The sequence below is a fragment of the Spathaspora passalidarum genome (genome assembly GCF_000223485.1).
Source record: "Spathaspora passalidarum NRRL Y-27907 unplaced genomic scaffold SPAPAscaffold_2, whole genome shotgun sequence".
In the NCBI taxonomy this organism is placed as follows: domain Eukaryota; kingdom Fungi; phylum Ascomycota; class Pichiomycetes; order Serinales; family Debaryomycetaceae; genus Spathaspora; species Spathaspora passalidarum.
Window position 1 is genome coordinate 1,767,593 of NW_006767426.1, and position 21,236 is coordinate 1,788,828.

Consider the following 21,236-nt stretch of genomic DNA (forward strand, 5'->3'; position numbering starts at 1 on the left):
GTTTGGGTAGCAGGTGGGGTCAAAGGAGAGCCAGATTTGGCAGGAGTGATTTTCCTTTTTATTACCTTCTTTAATTTTGGCGTGAAATGCGTTCCTTTCTTAACGACACTACTCATTTTGGCTTTGTTATCTAAGACTATCTGCTTTGTAGAGAGATTTGTTTTTCTTTTTTTTTTTAAGTTTGGTTACTCCTCAACTTGCATCGCATCAATTGCAAAATTTCAACTATAGCAAACACTACTAAGGAGTAAACAACACATCATCATGAGAGCACAGTGTTTATTCAGCTGGTCCTCTCTTGCTTCAAACGACAATTGGATCTTGAAGCTACAAAATTTACCACAAACAAACTCATTTGTCTGTTCCAGCAGTAATGGAACCATCGCAACTTATAATCTTGACCAGCCATCCCAAACACCAACATTCCAAGTGAAAGCACACGAATCAAGCATCAACAGTCTTATCAAGTTAAACGATAATGACAACTACTCCATAGCGACTTGTTCAACTGATGGAATCAAGTTGTGGGATTTACGCTCCTCTACTCCCATAGCCCAGCTTTCCCAAGGCAGAAACTCAAGTTTCTTGTCTTTAGGCTTTAATGGAGACAATCTACTTGCTGCAGGTACTGAACTTATGGGAGTCGATGCAGAGCTACACATCTGGGATCTTAGAAACACCAAAGACGTTGTTCGCTCATTTATCGATTCTCATCATGACGACATCACGGCGCTTGAATTCCACCCTACCATCAGCAATTACTTGATGTCAGGATCCACGGATGGATATGTGAATATTTACGATTTGAACCAGCCAGATGAAGACGAAGCGCTTCATCAAGTGATAAACTACTCTTCAGTGCACTCATGCCATTTCATTACTCCGTCAAGAATCTCAGTGTTATCTCATATGGAGTCATTATTGTTCCACGATTTAAACGACACCAACTATGAAGAGTTGAAAGAGCCAGAATTCGTCGACCTAGGTGACGTCAGACAACTTTGGCCCGATAACGAGTACGTGATTGAAGTAGATCCTTCTGGATTTGTTGCTTATGGTGCCAATTCTCAGCGGAAATTAACAGTGTTTCCATTCAACCCAACTAAAGAGACTTTTGATACTACCAAGCCAATTTGGTTCCCTGATGCCCACGGAGAAGAAGTTGTTAGAGATGTTTGCACGATTCCTAATTCCAAGAATGCGTTGACTTGTGGTGAAGATGGCCAAATCAGACTATGGGAGTTGCCATATCAATTGGAAACATACTCTATTAACGCATCCGAGACCGTCGATATTGACATGGACAAAGAAGAGTCCGAGAAGAAGAAGAAGAAGGATAAGAAAGACAAGAAGGAGAAGAAAGACAAGAAAGAAAAGAAAGACAAAAAGGATAAAAAGGACAAAAAGAAAAAAGACAAGAAGAAGGGCGATGTTAGATTCAAGCCTTACTAAGTATATACATATCTAGATTAGAAACGTCTAATAATATCGTCAATAACTTCTTGGGTAGTAGAAGAACCTCCTAAATCTGGAGTCTTGATTTGGTCTTCAGACAAGTTAGCATCAACAGCTTCGTAAATCTTGGCTGCTGGCTCAGGGTAACCCATGAATTCCAACATCAAAGCAGTGGATCTGATGGTAGCAATAGGGTTAGAAATACCCTTACCTTCAATATCTGGAGCAGAACCGTGACATGGTTCACCAATAGCGAAGTTGTCACCAACATTGGCGGATGGAACAACACCCAAGGACCCGACTAAGGCAGCAGCACCATCACTCAAGATATCACCGTACAAGTTTGGAGCAACTACAACATCAAAGATTTCTGGTTCTCTGAACATACGGTAAACCATAGAGTCAACAATTTGTTCCTTGTAATCAATACCACTGTAGACATTAGCATTGGCGTCGTAGACAGCACGACAAGTTTCTCTGAATAAACCGTCAGATTGAGACAAGACATTAGACTTATGGGTAACAGTGACAGATGGCTTGTCGTGGAGTTGATGACCAGTAGAAGCTTCTCTGATGGCTTGTCTAGTCAAGGCAATGTCATAAGCCATCTTGGCAATATTGGTGGTGGCAGTTTGAGTAATTCTCTTGATGGCTTCAGCAACCTTGGTTCCATCTGGTTTCTTGTAGGTTCTTTCTTCCTTAATGTATAAATCTTCGGTATTTTCACGGACAATAACCATATCAACTGGTCTACCGATACCTTCGACAGACTTGACAGGACGGACGTTGGCATACAATCCCATCTTCTTTCTCAATGCGACAATTGGAGAAGAGTAACCTTCAACTTTGGTGGTTGGAGAAGAAACAGCCCCGAATAAAGCACCGTCACATTCAGTCTTTAATACTTCAACAGTCTTATCTGGTAAGGCAGTACCAGTTTGTTGGAAAACTTCCCAACCAGCTTCCAATTGGACGAATTCGAATTGCAAGTCGAACTTACTTGGTAAGTTTTCCAACACAGCTTTACCGGCAGGAATGACTTCTTTTCCGATCCCATCTCCTGGAATTAAACCAATCTTTAACGTCTTGAAAACTGGGGAAGAAGTGGAGAAACAACGACGAATAGTAGTTCTAGCGGCTAACATATTGTGATTCAGATCAAAGAGATATTGCAATTGACTTTTAAACGGAATAAAAGGTGACGCTGAAAGCTGAAATTGAACTTTTGTTAAAAGGGACAGCAAAAAGGATACGACAATTTGAAAAATATGGAAAATCGGTTGTTGGTGCCTGATTGGCATTTGGTCGATTTGAGGACGCCGAATTAATTAACCCGTATATGCAGGAAAGAAATCTGGGTGAGTCATATCACGTGACTGGAACCGTAGTTGGCGCCATCTGATAAGCAGCCAATGCCGTTGCTCGGCATCCCATCAGTCGATACGGACTTGACACATTGCCCCAGCCAGCCAGCCCACTCCGTTGACGCGAGCTGGTGTTGTAGAGAATATGCAAAATACCACATAACATACATCGCGCAAACATCATACAAACTTACATAACAAAACATCATGGTCTATGTATAAGTACAATACAGTGAAAAAGTGGGAAATAACCGAAAGATATTATATACAAGAATCACCTTTTACTTTTCTTTGTTTCTGGACATTAAAAAATCATTAAACCAATGGACCGAGCTTTTAGTTATCTTCACCCTTGACAACACCAACCTTGGCTGGTCTCAACACTCTGGAGTTAAGAGTGTAACCATCTTGTTGAATATGGAAAACAGTGTTTGGTTCCTTACCTGGTTGAGGGACTTGGAAAGTAGCTTCGTGCATGTTTGGATCAAATGGCTTGTCCATAGCATCAATCTTTTCAATACCGTGTCTATTCAAGGTTCTTAAGAAGATATTTCTAGTCATGTCAACCCCATCGTACAAGTTCTTGACTTCAGCATTGCTAGCTAAAGTTTCTTCCTTGACGTGACCTAAAGCCAAAGCGAAATTGTCAAGAGATTCCAATAAGTCCTTTGCAAACTTTTGCAATGCGAAGTCCTTAGCCTTTTGAACTTCAGTCTTGGTAGTTTCTTGTAAATGACGGAAGTCAGCAATGGCTCTAGCGTAATGGTTCTTCATTTCAGCCAATTGTTTGTCCTTCAAGTCCAACTTTTCCTTTAATTCAGCAACTGGGTCAACTTCCTGAGCCTCTTCTTTAGCTTCTTCCTTGGCTTCTTCAGCTGCTGGCTTAGCTTCAGCTTCAGCTTCGGCACCAGCTTGGTTCTCCTTGGCAGCGTCTTTACCAGTGGAGTTGAAACGAACGCCAAAGGATCCTGGGTAGGTGATAGAAGTGGCAACTGGTCTAAACACTCTGGCGGAGTTGCATGCCACGGAACGAGCAGTAATAGTTCTCGACAATGGAGCTAAAAATGATCTATGCATTATGTATAAGTTGCGTCTGGGCGGATTGTATTGTTGTCGTTCCAAGTCTTCCGACGGCGGATTTGAACCAGAAAATTTTTTTTTTCACCACCACCACCACCCACCATCACAAGGTGCTGCTCTTCGTCCCCAAGCAAAAAAAAGGTACGGTTGTCACACTACGTTTGCGGCAATTCAAATAAACACCAAGTGCCAATAGCCAAGGAGATTTAAGAAATATTACTCATGCTACAGTTTCCAGAGGAGTATATTTGCTCTGTTATAAGCACGAAAGCTAAAACTAAATGCACCACACAGTTCAAACTAACTTAATCCAGGAAATGCTGCAAAATTGTCTATGATATTTCGATTTATTCTAAACTACGAACCATCTTCTCAAGCTGCGATATACCTTTTAACTTATGCTCTTGCCCTTTTAAGGACCTTTCCTGTTTAGCACCAAACGTTTCACCCTTAACAATACATAAATCGTTTCCTGGGCCAAGTCTGGTATTTTGAAGAAGCTTTGAATCTCTCTGGAGAACAGAGCTAACAAAATAATTGCCTTGCTTTCCCGAAAAATCGACTTCAGTATATCCCTCATCAGAAAACATGGAAATAATTGAATAGCTGACTCGGACATAATCATGCTCTCCTGATTTATTATAAAGGATTTCAGGTGTTCCTAACTTTTTCTTCAAATCTGGCTTTGAGGATACCACTTCTCCAATTAATATTTCCATCCGCCTGCAAGATACCCAAATAAGTATAGACTCAGGAGGATATCCAAGCAACCTCATATAGAAATATAATAATACACAGTACTCTGCCTCTTCTACTTGACTCTTTACCGACAATAACTGATTTTTGAAAACAAAGCCAGGATTGAACGAATCAGTGTTTACTTTGGATGCCAGCAAGTAAGTGATATTTTTGGATGGAAAATAATCCAATAACTCACCATTCACCACAATAACCTTCATTGCACTTGGTTGCTTCCTGAGGATTAATGGCAAAGTAGAACTATCACAATTCCAGAATATAACTACATCAAATGGAGCACATTCAGCGCCTTGCATGACCGCGAAAAAGTCTTCCGAAGAAACCATCGCACTAAATCTATTGACAAGATACTGCCAAGTAGATTGAGTTACGCTTTTATTCCGAACTGGAAGGACATCTGCAATAAATCTTAGTTTGGTTTTAACATCATCATGCCAGCTGGGAGAATCCACATGGTTATCGCTAGTTTGAAACGGTTTAGACCATTTCTGTTTCAACGAAATTAAATCAAATTCAGTTACCTTGTCAAATGGCTTTTCCAAACTTTCCATCAGTTTCGTCAAGTCATGATAATACTCTTTAGCGAGTTGAATGAGCTCATGTATAGATTCCTCACTCCCAAACCTAATCAATGGCAGAGCAGTGGAATAATGTCTCACTGCAGACTGCGAAGCAGTTAGCACAAGTGTCCTTTGGTTTTGATATTTGGCAAGGATCTGATCAATATTAGAGAATTTTGAGGTTCTCACATATTCTATGCTACTACCTCTTGAATTCTCTATTTTTTGCTTCTTAGCTGCTGGCTCAACATCTTCTTGATTATTTGATCTAAAACTATAGCTAGGGATGTTTGCATTTCTTCTTTCAATCTCTTGCAAACGATCAAGATATTTTATGTTCTTCAAGTCAGGCAATACGATAAAGTTCTTGTACACATCTTGATAATCAAGATTCTCACACTGAATAACCATGCTTGATTTGGAACTCTTCTCGGTCTTGCATATTCTCAAACTTCTCAATCCCAATTTCCTGAGGTTGCTTCCTCTTGAATCGGGTTTAATCAATTCAACAAGAAGTATATAGTTCCCATCTGGAACAGCATTTGATACCATTTGATATTTAGTACCAGATATAGGTGTTATCGATTTGATTCCCATAAAGTACTTGCTAGTACCTTTAAAGGACGATGCCAGGTCAACTTTGATCCTAGACATTACTGTCGAGATATGCTTGAATATTTCCGCCTTAGCAGATTCAAGTTGTCGATATGTGATTTCAGTTTCAAGGTCGATATAAGAGTTGAAATGACTGGGAAATTCCAGTTTTAGATAGAAGTCAGTGTCAATGTCTGTTTCCGAGAATATGTTCCAAAAGTTAAACGCCATAGCAAAGGAATTCAACTGCACGGGAAAGAAGTGTGATAGTATGACATCTATGAAGAATGATGTATTCATCTCTGGTGTTAATCCCAAACATGCATAGTTAGAAATTACCTCATCTTTATTAAAGTATTGCAATAGCTTGTTGGCGTCTTCCAATGTGAAATGGCTTTCGAACAATTCATGCATTTCTTGCCTTGTACAGCTATACCTTGATGCAAAACCAATAACCTTCTCAGTTAGCTCTTTCTTGTCAATAAATATCTCCTGAACTTTCTGTTGTAATAGGACAAATTCCAACACTTCTTGTTGGATTAATATCGAATCCATGATGCTTACCAAATCCTGAATTCCTTTGTCATTTCTAATCCTGAAAAGAGAAGCCACACCCAAAGAAATGAAAAATGGTGATACAGAGTCCCTATACCTTTGAAGCTTTATAATTGATATAAAAAACTTTATCACAGCTTCCTTCCATTGATTGGATCCATTTGAGTATCCGTTCACTATATGCAATAACCATCGAGATTTTAAGTTATAACTTCCTTTAGTTGTTTTCAATGATTCCTGCATCTCTGATACTTTCAATTTATACTTTTCTTCAATCTGGGTTGTTTTTAGTAAAGGTGTTTGAGTGATTAGACAACTCCAGATATTAAGATCAAACAATGGTCCAACCAACCCATCAGCTAATTTTGTTCCACTGACAGCAATCCATGAAATGAATACTAAAGCAGAAATTCTAAACCTTGTGTTTTGAAATGAAGAATCTTGTGTTATTCCCAATAATCTATCAAATACCACCATCACATCTTTATGATTGAGGAACAGATCAACTAGACCCAGGTTACTCCTCCTTGAATCATATACTGCCAAAGTAACGAGTAATTCTAAGTGCTTGTCGGTTACATCGCCGTTAAATTGTTTCCAGACGACATCCTTTACAAACCCAGTATTGAATAAGAGCTCTAGCAATTGGTTTCTGGCTGCCTCATCGGGTTTGGAGAGAACAATTGAAACGACATCATTCAACGATTTCTGGTTAAACTTGTGCTTGCATTTTCGTATCAATGAATCTAATTCCACTATATCATCAACATCATCATGCTTGCCCATTGCTTTGATTTGTAAGTGGTTGTAAATGCTACTACTAATGTTTTCTTGCAATCAAAACACTTCAAGTTATGAAAAAGGTCGTGTGAATTTTTCAAATTCTACCAAGCAAAAAATTTTCAATTTTTTTTTGTTCGTTATAGAACAAGGCAACCATATACTACAATCAGTAGACCTAAAGATGAATGTTTTCAGGATAGGATGCAGATTCTTGTCCAGTACAAGACCAGTGTGGAATGCTGAAATTCCAGGATTCAACGGAGCAGTAGGTGGGATGTCATACCTCAAGAGATTTGGATCTAAAAAGGAAATCCCTCCAAACTCTCCAAAGACTATTGTAAAACGTATCAGAAGAAAAGAAAGCAGATTAAAGAAGCAAATTGTCAGAGATGTCAACAATCTCAAACAACACGAAGTTAAAAACGTCCAATTGTCAGTCGATCCAGTTTTAGGTGATCCAAAGTGTGCCTTTATCCAAAGAATTTTCGATGAAGTCGCTGACCACGAAAATCACTTGGCTTACGGTGTTGATAAAGTTGAATTTGAGAAGTTGATGTATGGGGTTGAAAAGGCAAATTTGGAAAAACTCGCCGGTACCAACGTTATCTCCTCCGAACAAGCTCGTGCCATGGAAGAAAAGAAAAAGAGGGCTTTATTAACCATTCTTAACTTGAGAAACTCGAATTCGTTCGACAAGAGAAAATTGGCTATCAGATTAGCCCGTGAAGAGTTCCAAAGATTTGATGGTGATACTGGATCCCCAGAAGTTCAGGCTGCTGTCTTGACCGTTAAGATTCATTTTGCTATGAAGCATGTTAAGGAAAACAGAAAAGATTTTGAATATATTCAACAAACCAGAGAAATGGTACAATACAGACAACGTCTTTTGAAATATTTAAAAAAGGACAACCCAGAACGTTACTTTTATACCATTCATAAGTTAGGTTTGGCTGATGATGTGGTACACTGTGAATTCAATATGGGTAGACAATACTTTCAAGATTATAAAGTGTGGGGTGATAGACAATTGGTTAAACTTTCTGAAAAACAACAGAAGAAGATTCAAAAGGTTCACGATCTTAAGAGAAGAGTTGAAGAATATCAAACTATTGCTAAGAAGAATTACGAACTTGCAAAACAAGCTACCACCAAAGGTTCAAATTAGGTTAGACCATCCGATTAATTCATGTATATATTAATAGTACAAATAGTATAATGTAAATGCGTTTTATTATTAACAAGATCCTTACAAATACTTTTCAGCAAAAGTCCTGGCTAGAGCAGCTAAGTGTTCATTTTCGTCATCGCAGATTTCAATAGTTTTAGCCAACAGCGCCAGCGCTAGAGCCGATTTTGTTTCTTCTGCCAATTGATTGCTCTCCTTGACCAACTCTTGCAACTGCTTATAGGTGTCCAAGTTCTCCGCCCGTAACAGATCATGTATCAATTGCAATTTCTCCAATGCCACTGTTCCTTTACTTACAATGTTACTATCTATTATTTCTTTGGCCAGAAGGAGATCGACATTTTCTGGTTTGGAAGTCCTGGATCGTTTCCTTTCTTCTGCTGCTTGAACTATTTCATCCAATTCATCGAGCTTGGTCTCGATATCCCTTTCTTCGTATATATGATCTATTTCGTTGAGGGTCTCCAGTTGCCAGAACTCAATGAATTGCTTGGAAGCCTCCCGTAGGATCTCCGATCCCTGTGCCGTACTTGCTATGGTAGGGAAACAGGATTCCACTTTACCACTGGAAAAGGATTTTTTAATCAGAGCCTCCGTTGCCCTTCGACCGACTTCTTTCAACTTCTCATACCTGATTTTTTTCACGTTATGCTTCTGAATTCGTTTGCTTTCCATGTTGTTGCAAGTGTTGCAAGTTTGTAAACCAAAACAAACAAACACGCAAAGAACCAAAAATCTTTTTCTATGGCAGCAAGATGTTGGTAGGCGCACGACTAGACTTTGCAATAACCAGTCTGTATTACCAATCGAAGCGGTTTTGATCACATCCTTTGAGTTTATTAATCTTTCAAAGTCGTTAAATTACCAATTGCGATATCGAGTCATCTCTTACCAAGATTTACTGATATATAGTCTAGCCATGAATTCAAACACTAGTTGATTCCGCCTCAGGGTGCAACTAGCTATATGCACTCCTGGATTGATTGTCCCCCAACCCCAACAGAAAAAACACCAACACAACAGGGGTGGCAATCTAAACCTCCAATTGAACTAGAATTCATTAGCACAGCTTAGATTGAATCCAATCGCCATATAGACCATACCAAGCATGTCAAATCCACGTACATTAATAGATGATGCCGAGAAATTGCTCAAGCCTCAGCTGGGATTCTTTCTGTTCTTATCGGGCTCTTCAGACTCTATGAGAAAGGAGGAAGCCACCGATCTCTTGATCACGGCGGCCAATCAATACCGATTAGCCAAAGATTTCAATAATGCTGGTGCCCAATTTGTAAGAGCTGCCGGAATTCAAGAGTCCTTATCCAACCATAACGATGCAGCAAATCATTTGGTTGAAGCCTACAAATGTTTCAAAGGCGTTTCCCCAACTGACGCCATTGATGCGTTATCTAAAGCCATTCACATATTTTTAACTCAAAATGGTCAATTCAGAAGAGCTGCCAACTTCACAATGGACTTAGGGGAGCTCTATGAATCAGTCAATGATACTGCCAATGCCATCAAGAGTTATGAACAAGCAGGTGATTATTTCACTACTGATCACGCCGAAGCATTAGCCAACAAATCCTTTTTAAAATGTGCTGATTTGAGTGCCCTTTCTGGTGACTACAAAAAGGCTATTGAATTATATGATACAATTATTAAGCAACTGGTGGGAAACAATTTGACAAGATGGAGTTTGAAGGATTATTTCTTGAAGGTTATTTTATGTGTATTGTGTACTGATGATATTATTGAAGCCCAAAAAAGAAATCAAAACTTTTTAACAGAAGATCCAAACTGGAATCAAACAAGGGAATACAAGTTAGTGGAAGGAATCCTTGAGAGTATAGATAAAGGTGATATTGATGGTTATTCAGACAAAGTTTTCGAATACGACCAGTTCGCCAAGCTTGACAAGTTGAAAACCCAATTGTTGTTGAAGATCAAGAATTCCGTGGTTGATAAAGACGACGATGACTTATTATAAGTAAAGGGTGTTAATATACGAAATATATTTAAAACAACAAAGACATAATTCATAAACTATTTACTACTCTTTCTTTCAAACAATTCTCCAAATGTAGGATTAGAAAATTTGGCATAACTGGGAGCAGTCCATTTCCGGAATGTCTTCCCCCATTTAATAAGAACAAGGAAGCTTCCATTGATAAGAAGAGATAACATAAACATCAACCAAGCAGTTACAGCTAACCCGCATCCTTCCAACCATGGCCGGAACACAAAGCAAAAGATCATACCAACCATATTTCTAATGAACAAGATAAGCACAATACATTCACTGGCTAACTTGTGATAACTGTCAACAGCATAAGTTAAACAAATTGAACCTGAAGAGCCCATGGCAAAACCCAAACATCCTTGACCAATAACACAGGGAATTGCCCAATGGATTCCATTATTCAATCCTAAGCCATAGGCCAAAATTCCAGCAGCATTGACTATAGTAGGCACAACCATACTGTATAATCTGAATTCAGGTTCCAAGATTCCATGATTACGTTCTGCCAACTTGATGGTGCTCCAATCAACAAAATATCCTCCATATAACATCCCAATACAACTTCCACCAAATGCACCCAAATTTGTTAATCCAATGACATTGGGCAGGAAATTATAGGGTGGAGCACCATAGAGTTGACTTTGAGTGTTACTCATCAAGGAAATCCACATCATTTGCGAGCCATAAACCAACCCACTCCAAATCACAGCTGGGAAAATAATCAAAAAGAAGGGTCTGTAGTAAATACATAACCATGACCTGGTATCATTGTACTCAGTATGAACTACACTCATACGTTGTTTGTAGGTACGTCTTGGAATCGTCTCATCAATATCATTGATATTAACTTCAACTTCCTTGCTTTCTGTTTTGTCTTTTAATGTAGGTGATTTAGTTGCGTGTAAGATTTCTTCTTCAAATTCATCTTCTTCCTCTAGGTCTCTTCTAAACGAAGTCTCTTCCAAAGTAAAGAAAAAGAATATGAAAATCATGGCATACAAGATAACCTGTAGCCAGAAACACCATCTCCAACCAAGACCCTGAGTCACAAACCCACTAGCCACTGGTCCCAAAAAACTCCCGGCATAAAGTGCAAGAATTACCATTCCAAATGCGGTAGATCTTTGATGTTGAAAGTAAAGATCTGTTCCTGTAATTTCAGCTAACGAGTCAACGGGAGCAGCACCAAGGCCACCAAAGATCAAAAACACATATATGTGACCAATGTTGGTTGCTTTTGCACCCACGACACAACCTACTATCGCAAGAATGGTGCAAAATAAGTATGTGAATCTTTTCCCGATCTTCAAGGCAGTAGGTTGAACAAAGGTAACACCTACTCCAAGGAATAAGAACAAAATGGCAACCCCGTTACTTAATTGTTGCAAGGTGCAGTTCAATTCTTCAGTCCACAAGACGAATAAAGGACTGTAGAAAATAACCGTAAGGGCAAGCATAAAACACCAGAAAAACACTAAAAAGAACTGAAAGTGTTTCTTTTTGTTTGACCACCGTAACGGGTCATTGATGTTGGATGAAGGTTGTGGTTGAAGAATGATATTTTCATTTCCAGCATTCTTTTTCACGTTTAAAGTTCCAAGGACATCAATGAGTCTAATTGTTCCGGGAACAATTTCTGACTCAGCAATACTATATTGTTCTTCAGACATTGTTAATGGATATATCTTTGTAGACAATTAGCAAAGAGACCAAAAGAATTCCATTTTTATTAATATTTATAGAGAGTCCTTGTGGGGTAGAAGACAGATATCGAATCCTTATGCTTATGTGATAGTTCAATAATAGCCGCGCGGCAGCACCAGATAAGCTACCAATAGCTTGCAGACCACAAAGTTCATATCATTTGTAGGAAAACCCCGCTAACATTTTGCAATTACAGTATCTAAGCTGGTTCTGCAGGTTCATAACATCCGCTCATTGATAAGTTACATTTGACTCTGGGTATTGGTCAAACATTTAAGATTATCTTGCAGACATTCATATTTTAATTATTGATCTGAAAAGTGACGATTTATTAATTGGTTAGTGAGACTAATGTCTATTATTTGTTAATTATTCTGTTTCACTATACAAGTTGTTCATAATTATCAACTAATATCTAGTTCTAAAGTCTGCTTACATAAAATGAACTTAAGAAACATGCTACATTCAAGATTCTAGATTCACATATCTAGATGTGACAGCAGTTAAATTTGAGGAAACATACCAGAGTCATGATACCACATTTGCTGTTGAGATGACTCTGCGAGACTTCATCTAGATAAGAGATACTCCACAAAGATTATGCAAAATACAATCCAAACTCCGAAACTACAAGATCAACTTTACTCCCATCGCATGGCACAAATTTAGAAATCCCAAAATAGATTAAGTCAAATATAGTATACGAAGATTCCCATATGATAGTGATAAGTCATTACTTCGAGGTTAATATCCATGGATAATAAAGCCACCCAAAACTGGAAAAAAGTTCCACAGTGTTTAAATTTTTTTGGTAAAATTAACTGGTCTTAACATGTCAATTACTATTGTTCCTACTATTTTGATAATGACCTTCAACGGATGAAAGGCGTGAAACCTGGATAAATGGTTAAATAGTAATGTACGGCTGAATGGCTGCAAACTATCGGATAATTGGAGGATTATTCATTGACGATTGAAAGATTAAGAAACAGTCAATATGATGATGTAATTAAAGATTTACATCTATCTCCTAGTTTGGACGATATAAATCTATTATAGACACCTGAAAGCAATCAATAGTATTAAAACCTTAATTTTTGCAATTGAGTAATTTTTTTTGGGGAGAAGGGGTTTACAAATAGTGGGGTATAGAATAGTGCACGGAACAGAGTATCCGATACAAAAGTAGGTTATATGATTGCTTTATACAAATGCGCATCGGGAGAATCAAAGATTGTAATAACATCATAGCAATAGTGTCCAGAAGTATTTTTGCAGCAGCTGCAGGGTGGTCATATCTACTGTAATAGTATATTCTGGAACGGCTAGTCCCTACAAGGTGATCATTGTTTTAAAATCTTCTTATCTATTATTTATTTAAATTATACAACTATCATCGCTTAAACTGGCTTTCCACCAATAAATTCACTCCATCTCTTAACAGAATCAGGAACAACAACTTTGTGAGGAACCTCAGTAAATGGCAACATGTGAGCCACGTTCTTCTTTAAACACTCAGCAAACAACAACAGGGTGTTTGGTTCATTGAATAATGGAATGGCGAAATCAATAGCATTTCTTCTCATGACATAATCTTCATCGAGTAAATGTTCGGCTCTAGCTCTGGCCAAGTTGAAAACACCACCAATTTGCTTATCTTGGAAAATCTCTCTTAATGCTCTCTTATCAGTCTTTGGGAATTCAATGACTTCAATGTCCTCGTTGACAAAGTTACTCAAGTACTTGGCGACGTCTTCGCTGGCAGTGTAGAACTTGTAGCCCAATCCAGACACGGTGGCGGCAACATTACCCAACTTTTCGTTGGTCAAGTCACCTCCAAACAATAACCCTTGGCCAGGTTGTGGGACTTGGAAGTTCATGATAGATTGAATAGTGGTCCAGTAAGCTTCATGGATGTCGCGACCAAAACAGGCAACTTCACCAGTAGAGGCCATTTCAACACCAAGGAAAGGATCAGCACCGGCCAATCTAGTGAATGAGAATTGTGGAACCTTGATAGCAACACGATCATATTGTTCCTTCATAAGATCAACCGGAGCAGGAACATTTTCCTTAAGAAGAGCCTTGGCAGCGACTTCGATGAAGTTGACACCAAGAACCTTGGAAACAAATGGGAAGGAACGAGAAGCTCTAATGTTACATTCAATAACCTTTAATTCACATTCAGATTCGTCTAAAGTTCCGTTATGATCATTCATAATGATTTGCATGTTGAATGGACCAGTAATATTCCAGGCACTAGCAACCTTATCAGCAATGGCCTTTAATCTGCCTAAAATAACTGGGGACAAGTTTTGTGGAGGAAGAACCAAAGTGGCATCACCAGAATGGACACCAGCGTTTTCAACGTGTTCACTGACAGCGTGGACTAAAACTTCACCTTCACTGGCAACAGCATCGATATCGATTTCCTTAGCACCTTGAATGAACTTGGAAATGACAACTGGGTGGTCACGAGAGACTTTAGCAGCATTGGATAACTTGGAATCAAGTTCGGTTTGGTTGTTAATAACACTCATGGCAGCACCTGAAAGGACATAGGAGGGACGGACCAAGACTGGGTATCCAACTTCGTTAGCAAATTGTTCAGCATCAGCAACAGAGGTAAGTTCCTTCCATTGTGGTTGATCAATACCAATGGAGTCCAAGATTTGTGAGAACTTGTGACGATCTTCAGCCTTGTCGATATCTTCAGGGTTGGTACCCAACACTTTACAACCTTCATTTTGTAATGGCAAGGCAATGTTTTGTGGAAGCTGACCACCGACAGAAACAACAACACCTTGGGAGTTTTCCAATTCATAAATATCCAATACTCTTTCCAAAGATAATTCTTCGAAATACAATCTGTCGACTTCATCGAAATCAGTAGACACAGTTTCTGGGTTATAGTTGATCATGATAGTCTTGTGGCCAGTTTCACGCAAAGCTCTAGCAGTGGAAACAGCACACCAATCGAATTCAACAGAAGAACCAATTCTGTAAACACCAGAACCCAAGACCATAGTACCATTTTCATTAAATTCAACATCAGAGCTAGTAGCATTGTAAGTAGTGTACAAGTAGTTGGTGTTGGCAGGGAATTCAGCAGCCAAGGTATCAATCTTCTTAACGAATGGAATAATACCAAATTCTTTTCTGACTTTACGAACTTCTAATTCTTCAGCATTAACGCATAAACCAATTTGTTTATCAGAGAAACCTAACTTCTTAGCACGACTCATTAAATCGTGGTTGATTGCTTCCAAAGTGCCAGCAGCTTCCAATTCACGATACATGTTAACAATATTCATCAACTTGTGCAAAAACCACTTGTCGATCTTGGTCAATTCCCAAACTTGATCAACGGTATAGTTTTCATGTAACAAAGCTTGTCCAACAGCTAACCATCTACGGTCAGTTGGGTTGGCCAAGGATTCATCCAAGTTTTCGAAATGGTCACCTTGGAAACCAATGTAACTTGGGTCGATTTGACGAATAGCCTTTTGGAAAGATTCTTCAAAGTTACGACCAATGGCCATGACTTCACCGACAGACTTCATAGCTGATCCAATGTCACGCTTAACGTGTTGGAACTTGGACAAGTCCCAACGAGGGATCTTGGTAACCATGTAATCTAATGAAGGTTCGAAGTTGGCAGAGGTGGTCTTTGTGACTGGGTTAGGTAATTCAGGAAGGGTGTGACCAAGGGCAATCTTGGCAGCAGTGTAAGCTAATGGATAACCGGTGGCCTTAGATGCAAGAGCGGAGGATCTGGATAATCTGGCATTGACTTCAATGACACGGAAGTCTAATCCATCTGGTTGTAAAGCGTATTGGACGTTACATTCACCGACGACACCTAAATGTCTAATGATCTTAATAGCGGCACTTCTCAACATGTGATATTCTTCGTCAGATAAAGTTTGGGATGGAGCAACAACAATGGAGTCACCAGTGTGGATACCCAATGGGTCGAAATTTTCCATATTACAAACAGTAATACAGTTACCGACTCTGTCTCTAACAACTTCATATTCAACTTCCTTCCAACCTTTCAAGGACTTTTCAACAAGAATTTGTGGAGCTAATGACAAGGATTGGGAAGCCAAGTTCTTTAATTCGGTTTCATCATTAGCGAAACCAGAACCCAACCCACCAAGAGAATATGCAGATCTAACAATGATTGGATAGCCAATTTCCTTAGCAGCAGCAAGGGCATCATCGACGGTTTCAACGGCAATGGATTCAGCAATTGGGATATTAATTTCTTTAAGAGCAGTAGCGAACAAATCACGATCTTCGGATGTTTCAAGGGTGGAGATTGGGGTACCCAAGACCTTGACTCCATATCTATCGAAAACCCCCATCTTGTCCAACTTGACCCCGACATTCAACCCGGTTTGACCACCAAAAGTCAACAATATCCCATCAGGACGTTCCCTTTCAATGATGTAGGTGATGTATTCTGGAGTGACTGGTAAATAGTAGATTTCGTCGGCTAAATTGTGTGATGTTTGGTTGGTAGCAATATTAGGGTTAATCAAGATGGATTTCTTGTCAGCTTCACGAAGAGCCTTGATGGCTTGGGAACCAGAGTAGTCGAACTCCCCAGCTTGACCAATGGAAAGACCACCAGACCCAATAACAAGGACTTTATTGACGTCAACCAATTTATGGGCGTTATCATCAGTGAATTTCTTTAACAAGTCTGCCCCAGCATAGTTTAATTGGCGAAGGGTGGATGAGTTTGTGAAGGCTCTTCTAAGGAAGTTAGAAGAGGATAAACGAGATATCGCCTTTATGTTCATCGATATCATTATGAATTATTAGCAATATGACTAGAGAAGAGAAAGAGAAAGAAAGAGGAAAGCAAAGAAATTGGGCTGATGAAAAATTTTATGACCTGAACCCAATTAGGCAATGACTCAGAAATTAACCGCGTTGTGAAATCAGTAACTTTTGGTTATTACCCGGATAGGATCAGACAAAAAATTTTTCATTGGATGGAATTGTTCTTGGCAATCAGACACGACCTTTGAGATCTTTCTATGCAGATGGCCAAGCAACGATGCACAAACATGATGTTGGTTATATCATTACAAACCGCTTCCGCACACAAAATCAATGTAACAGCAGAGTGGCTTCTGACATATATGCAGTCAAAATAGAATAATCTGGTGACGAACATCATCTCGGCACGATGATGCCGGCATGAAATAACCCCTTGCAATTTTTGACGAAAAGTTGCGAAAAATGTAAAATTGTCAACATCTTGCAAAACAGCACGGTTTTTAATTTCCACAGACTGGCAGTATAAACGTCGTCGTGGCTATTGTAGCAGGATTTATAGAGAATATCGGGGATAGCAGACTCGGCAGGTGAAGATTTTCAACACAATAGACCCGAAGTCAACAATACTAAATTGCAAAAAAAAAAACAAACAATTATTGCGAATAATTAGAAGGCCGCCTGGCTGAAAAAAAAATGCCGACTTTCTAGATGAGAGATAGCGGTACAAGACTTGTACCAAATGGGCTAGATGAAATACGACTATAGTAGAGGAGGCACGCGCATCTCAGTTCCAAGCTTATGCAGATCATCCAAAACTGAAGCCTGTTCAGCAAAAAGAAACAGCCAAGCTGGTGGGTGGTGGTTAGCACAGCTTGCATATTTTTTATTCTCTTATCAAGAAAAAACAAAAATTAAATTAGTCAATTGTTCTTGAACATAATAGAAACAAGCCCAGGTGATTAATCCGAGCAAGCTTCTTATTGGACACGACATGAGGGGTCGTCAGTAAATACAATAAGCCTTTATTGTATTGGAATCACCGTAACTCTCATAACCACATGGTATTCGTAGGTAAACATCTCTTGTAAAAGCCGTTCACGTGATCCAATGCAATTCCATCATAATTAACCAAAATTGCCTGATAGGCAAAAGGAAAAATAAAAAAAATCAATTTTGTGGCACTTCGCTGTTTCCTTCCAAATAAAATTCTTAGGTCAACAATATATATATAACCAGCCCGATCTGCCTTAATCAACACTATAATTAAGCTATATCCACTATACTTACCATCCAGATGTCATTCAGTAGTCGAGGTACGCCCATTGGTGACTTCCGCGAGTCATCATCCTACAAATCATCTTCACTTGCTATACCGCGACCCGTTCCAAATGCAAGCAACACAGATGAACCACAGCAACCACCACCTCTGTCATTTGACTCACCACGTAAATTCTCAATCAATGAAGCATTGAACTCCAATCCATTTGACTTTGGAGGAAGAAGCTATGTCAGTATGAGCCATAGATCTCCATATCTTCAAAACAGCCCGTTTGTGAACACCGGTGATGATGTGCATGAACAAAGTGCCAATTTGGCTAATATAGCCGTGCTTGGAAATAGCGACGATGATGAAAATGCATTGGATATAGAAGAAGAGTATATCCCTCATTCTACAAGCAAACCCACGCCAATCGGGAAACAATTTCAGCAACCGTCCAGTTCAAGTATACTATCGTCAGAATCTATGCCTTTGATAACCACCACATCGAAATACACAGATGAACCTTCTCCACCAGATCTTGAAATGCATCCAAATATACTTGATAAACTTCACCATTCCGAGAAACCACCAGTGCCAAGCAAACTCCATCAATACTTGGTAAAACCAGCGGGATTCATTCCAGCCGTGTTTCTCGGAACATTGCTTAACATCTTGGACGGTCTCTCCTATGGGATGATCATGTTCCCCATTGGTGAAGCCATCTTTTCTCATTTGGCACCTACTGGGTTATCCATGTTTTACATGTCATGTATCGTGTCCCAATTAATTTATTCACTTGGTGGATCAGCATTCAAGACAGGGATAGGTTCGGAAATGATTGAAGTCACCCCGTTCTTCCACACAATGGCACTTAGCATCGCCAGTGAAATGAAAGGAGAATCAGACGAGGCAATCATTGCTACTACAATAACCACCTACGCCATCAGCTCATTAGTCACAGGGGCAGTATTTTATCTTTTGGGAAAATGTAATTTGGGTGCACTCGTTGGATTTTTCCCCCGGCATATATTGGTGGGGTGTATTGGAGGTGTCGGATACTTCTTAGTGGTAACTGGAATAGAAGTATCTTCCAGATTAGAAGGAGGATTACAATATAACTGGGAGACATTTGAATTTTTGTTTCAGACTTCCTTGCTTCAATGGGTCACACCATTACTCCTTGCGGTATTACTAATACTACTTCAACATAAATATCACAACACCATGCTTGTACCAGCATACTTCATATTAGTGTTCATAATCTTCCATCTTGTCGTGCTTATTGTTCCATCATGGAATTTGGGCATAGCTAGAGATAACGGATGGGTGTTCCATTTAGTTGAGGGTCACGAACCATGGTATCAGTTTTACACCCTTTATAAATTCCCCATAGTTGACTGGTATTGCATTATCCGCCAAATACCCACCATGCTTGCCCTTACATTCTTTGGAATCCTTCACGTGCCTATCAACGTCCCTGCTTTAGCTGTAACTGTGGGCATGGATACTGTTGATGTCAATCGTGAATTGGTCGCGCATGGGTATTCCAATTTCATTTCAGGTTTAGTAGGATCAATCCAGAATTACTTGGTTTATACTAATTCCGTATTATTTATTCGTGCCGGTGCCGGTACCGAAGATAGACTTGCAGGTGTTATGCTCGCCATTGCCACCATAGGAGTGATGGTTACTGGTCCCGTAGTGATTGGTTATATCCCCGTGTGCGTTGTCGGTGCATTGATTTTCTTATTGGGATATGAATTATTAAAGGAAGCAGTGTATGATACCTATGGAAGACTTCGTGTTATTGAGTACACAACGATTCTTATCATTGTCATAACCATGGGTGCAGTTGATTTCGTCGCTGGTATCCTTGTTGGTATTCTACTCGCTTGTCTTCTGTTTGTCGTTGAAGCAGGTAGGTCACCAGTGGTGTCGAGTGTCCATTCAGGAATTGTGGCTAGATCGACGGTTTTGAGACACCCCAAGCAACAAGAATTCTTGAAGGATGTCGGTAATCAAATCTGTATTGTCAAACTTCAAGGATCAATCTTTTTCGGATCTATTGGTGGGGTTGAGACGGTGATTAGAACGAAATTCACGGCTGATCAATTCCTGAATAATCCATTAAAGTATCTTATTCTAGATATGAAGGATGTTCTTTCCATAGATTTCAGTGCCGCGGAAGGATTCAGAAGGGTGTTGAACCTAGTTGACCAATTTGGAACCAGATTGATTATTAGTTCGGTTGAAGAGGATGGTGATATGGTTAGAGGATTGCGCGATGCTGGGTTGTTTGATGGCGAGGCCGTGGTTTTGTTTAGTTCATTGAATAATGCCTTGGAATGGTGTGAAAATTGTTTCTTGAAAACATATAGGCGAATCAAGACTAGTGCCAGTGCTGTACCGGCAGCATCATCACCCACCTGTACTTCTGCCGCTACTAGCAGGCTCATTCCATATAAACCAAATGTACCAAAGTATATTGTCGGAACACCAAGGACAACACAAGTTTATCAAGCAGCTACAAAGACATTAAGTGAATATGATCCTAATAACAAATTAGCATTTAAAAAACAACAGCCACTTACATTGTTGATGATTACATTCCATTTGTTATCGGAAAAACCCGAGGAATTCTGGGCTCCACTTGCATCATGTTTCGTTAAGGAAACCATTCCCAAAGATTATGCATTCTACGATACATCTACTTCCCTGCCCCAGTTTTTCCTTGTTGAAAGCGGATTAATTCGTTCGGTGATTATGTTTGAAAATGAAGGTAGGAGCTTACACAGTAGTATATTGCCCCTTGTTGCATTTGGAGATATGACTGATGTGAAAAAGTTTAGACGGTGCGTTTATACGACCGTATCTGATTCCGTGGTGTGGAGATTAGATATGTCCAAGTTGCCATCGGTTGATCAAGATATTCTAAACGAGTTACTCAGAATTGAAGGGATGTTGGTGAGAGAAAGATTCGATAGCATGACTGCAAATTTGCTTATATCGGGGTAGCATACACAAATATATATATATATAGACGATATAGTAAATAAGTTAAAAGTTCTAGCCAAGAAGATGTTCCGAGGTTATTCCGTAGTTCGCAATTGTGTGGATT

At 39.3% G+C, this 21,236-nt stretch overlaps 10 protein-coding genes across 10 annotated transcripts; 4 read left to right on the top strand and 6 right to left on the bottom strand. All coding sequences in view use genetic code 12, as the record gives it.

The window, feature by feature from the left end:
- Positions 1-242: 242 nt before the first annotated feature.
- Positions 243-2,701, bottom strand: LYS12 (homoisocitrate dehydrogenase; the record flags this gene model as incomplete). Its single annotated transcript, XM_007374004.1, has 2 exons — positions 243-1,360; positions 1,412-2,701. The coding sequence occupies one exon, from the start codon at positions 2,598-2,600 to the stop codon at positions 1,470-1,472; it is 1,131 nt and encodes a 376-aa protein (XP_007374066.1).
- On the top strand, positions 243-2,951 carry SPAPADRAFT_70588 (uncharacterized protein; the record flags this gene model as incomplete). Its single annotated transcript, XM_007374003.1, has 1 exon — positions 243-2,951. One exon carries the CDS (start codon positions 265-267, stop codon positions 1,450-1,452), a length of 1,188 nt encoding a protein of 395 aa, XP_007374065.1.
- Positions 2,952-2,969: 18 nt separating this feature from the next.
- MGE1 (Mge1p) lies at positions 2,970-3,934 on the bottom strand (the record flags this gene model as incomplete). The annotated part of the gene is made up of 1 exon (XM_007374005.1): positions 2,970-3,934. One exon carries the CDS (start codon positions 3,894-3,896, stop codon positions 3,156-3,158), a length of 741 nt encoding a protein of 246 aa, XP_007374067.1.
- Positions 3,935-4,246: 312 nt separating this feature from the next.
- SPAPADRAFT_59916 (uncharacterized protein) lies at positions 4,247-5,112 on the bottom strand (the record flags this gene model as incomplete). Its single annotated transcript, XM_007374006.1, has 2 exons — positions 4,247-4,920; positions 5,094-5,112. 2 exons carry the CDS (start codon positions 5,110-5,112, stop codon positions 4,247-4,249), a joined length of 693 nt encoding a protein of 230 aa, XP_007374068.1.
- Positions 5,113-7,305: 2,193 nt separating this feature from the next.
- SPAPADRAFT_59917 (MIND complex subunit) lies at positions 7,306-9,034 on the bottom strand (the record flags this gene model as incomplete). Its single annotated transcript, XM_007374007.1, has 1 exon — positions 7,306-9,034. The coding sequence occupies one exon, from the start codon at positions 9,009-9,011 to the stop codon at positions 8,397-8,399; it is 615 nt and encodes a 204-aa protein (XP_007374069.1).
- SPAPADRAFT_49526 (mitochondrial 37S ribosomal protein uS15m) lies at positions 7,332-8,315 on the top strand (the record flags this gene model as incomplete). Its single annotated transcript, XM_007374008.1, has 1 exon — positions 7,332-8,315. The coding sequence occupies one exon, from the start codon at positions 7,332-7,334 to the stop codon at positions 8,313-8,315; it is 984 nt and encodes a 327-aa protein (XP_007374070.1).
- Positions 9,035-9,378: 344 nt separating the features above from the next.
- On the bottom strand, positions 9,379-12,029 carry SPAPADRAFT_70593 (uncharacterized protein; the record flags this gene model as incomplete). Its single annotated transcript, XM_007374009.1, has 1 exon — positions 9,379-12,029. One exon carries the CDS (start codon positions 12,027-12,029, stop codon positions 10,383-10,385), a length of 1,647 nt encoding a protein of 548 aa, XP_007374071.1.
- SPAPADRAFT_59920 (uncharacterized protein) lies at positions 9,402-11,120 on the top strand (the record flags this gene model as incomplete). The annotated part of the gene is made up of 1 exon (XM_007374010.1): positions 9,402-11,120. A coding segment is annotated over one exon (679 nt), but the record flags the coding sequence as incomplete, so codon positions are not given.
- A 1,434-nt stretch (positions 12,030-13,463) lies between the features above and the next one.
- Positions 13,464-17,146, bottom strand: CPA2 (carbamoyl-phosphate synthase (glutamine-hydrolyzing); the record flags this gene model as incomplete). Its single annotated transcript, XM_007374011.1, has 2 exons — positions 13,464-16,827; positions 17,100-17,146. The coding sequence occupies 2 exons, from the start codon at positions 17,144-17,146 to the stop codon at positions 13,464-13,466; spliced, it is 3,411 nt and encodes a 1,136-aa protein (XP_007374073.1).
- Positions 17,147-18,370: 1,224 nt separating this feature from the next.
- On the top strand, positions 18,371-21,133 carry SPAPADRAFT_54619 (uncharacterized protein; the record flags this gene model as incomplete). Its single annotated transcript, XM_007374012.1, has 1 exon — positions 18,371-21,133. One exon carries the CDS (start codon positions 18,371-18,373, stop codon positions 21,131-21,133), a length of 2,763 nt encoding a protein of 920 aa, XP_007374074.1.
- Positions 21,134-21,236: the final 103 nt, after the last annotated feature.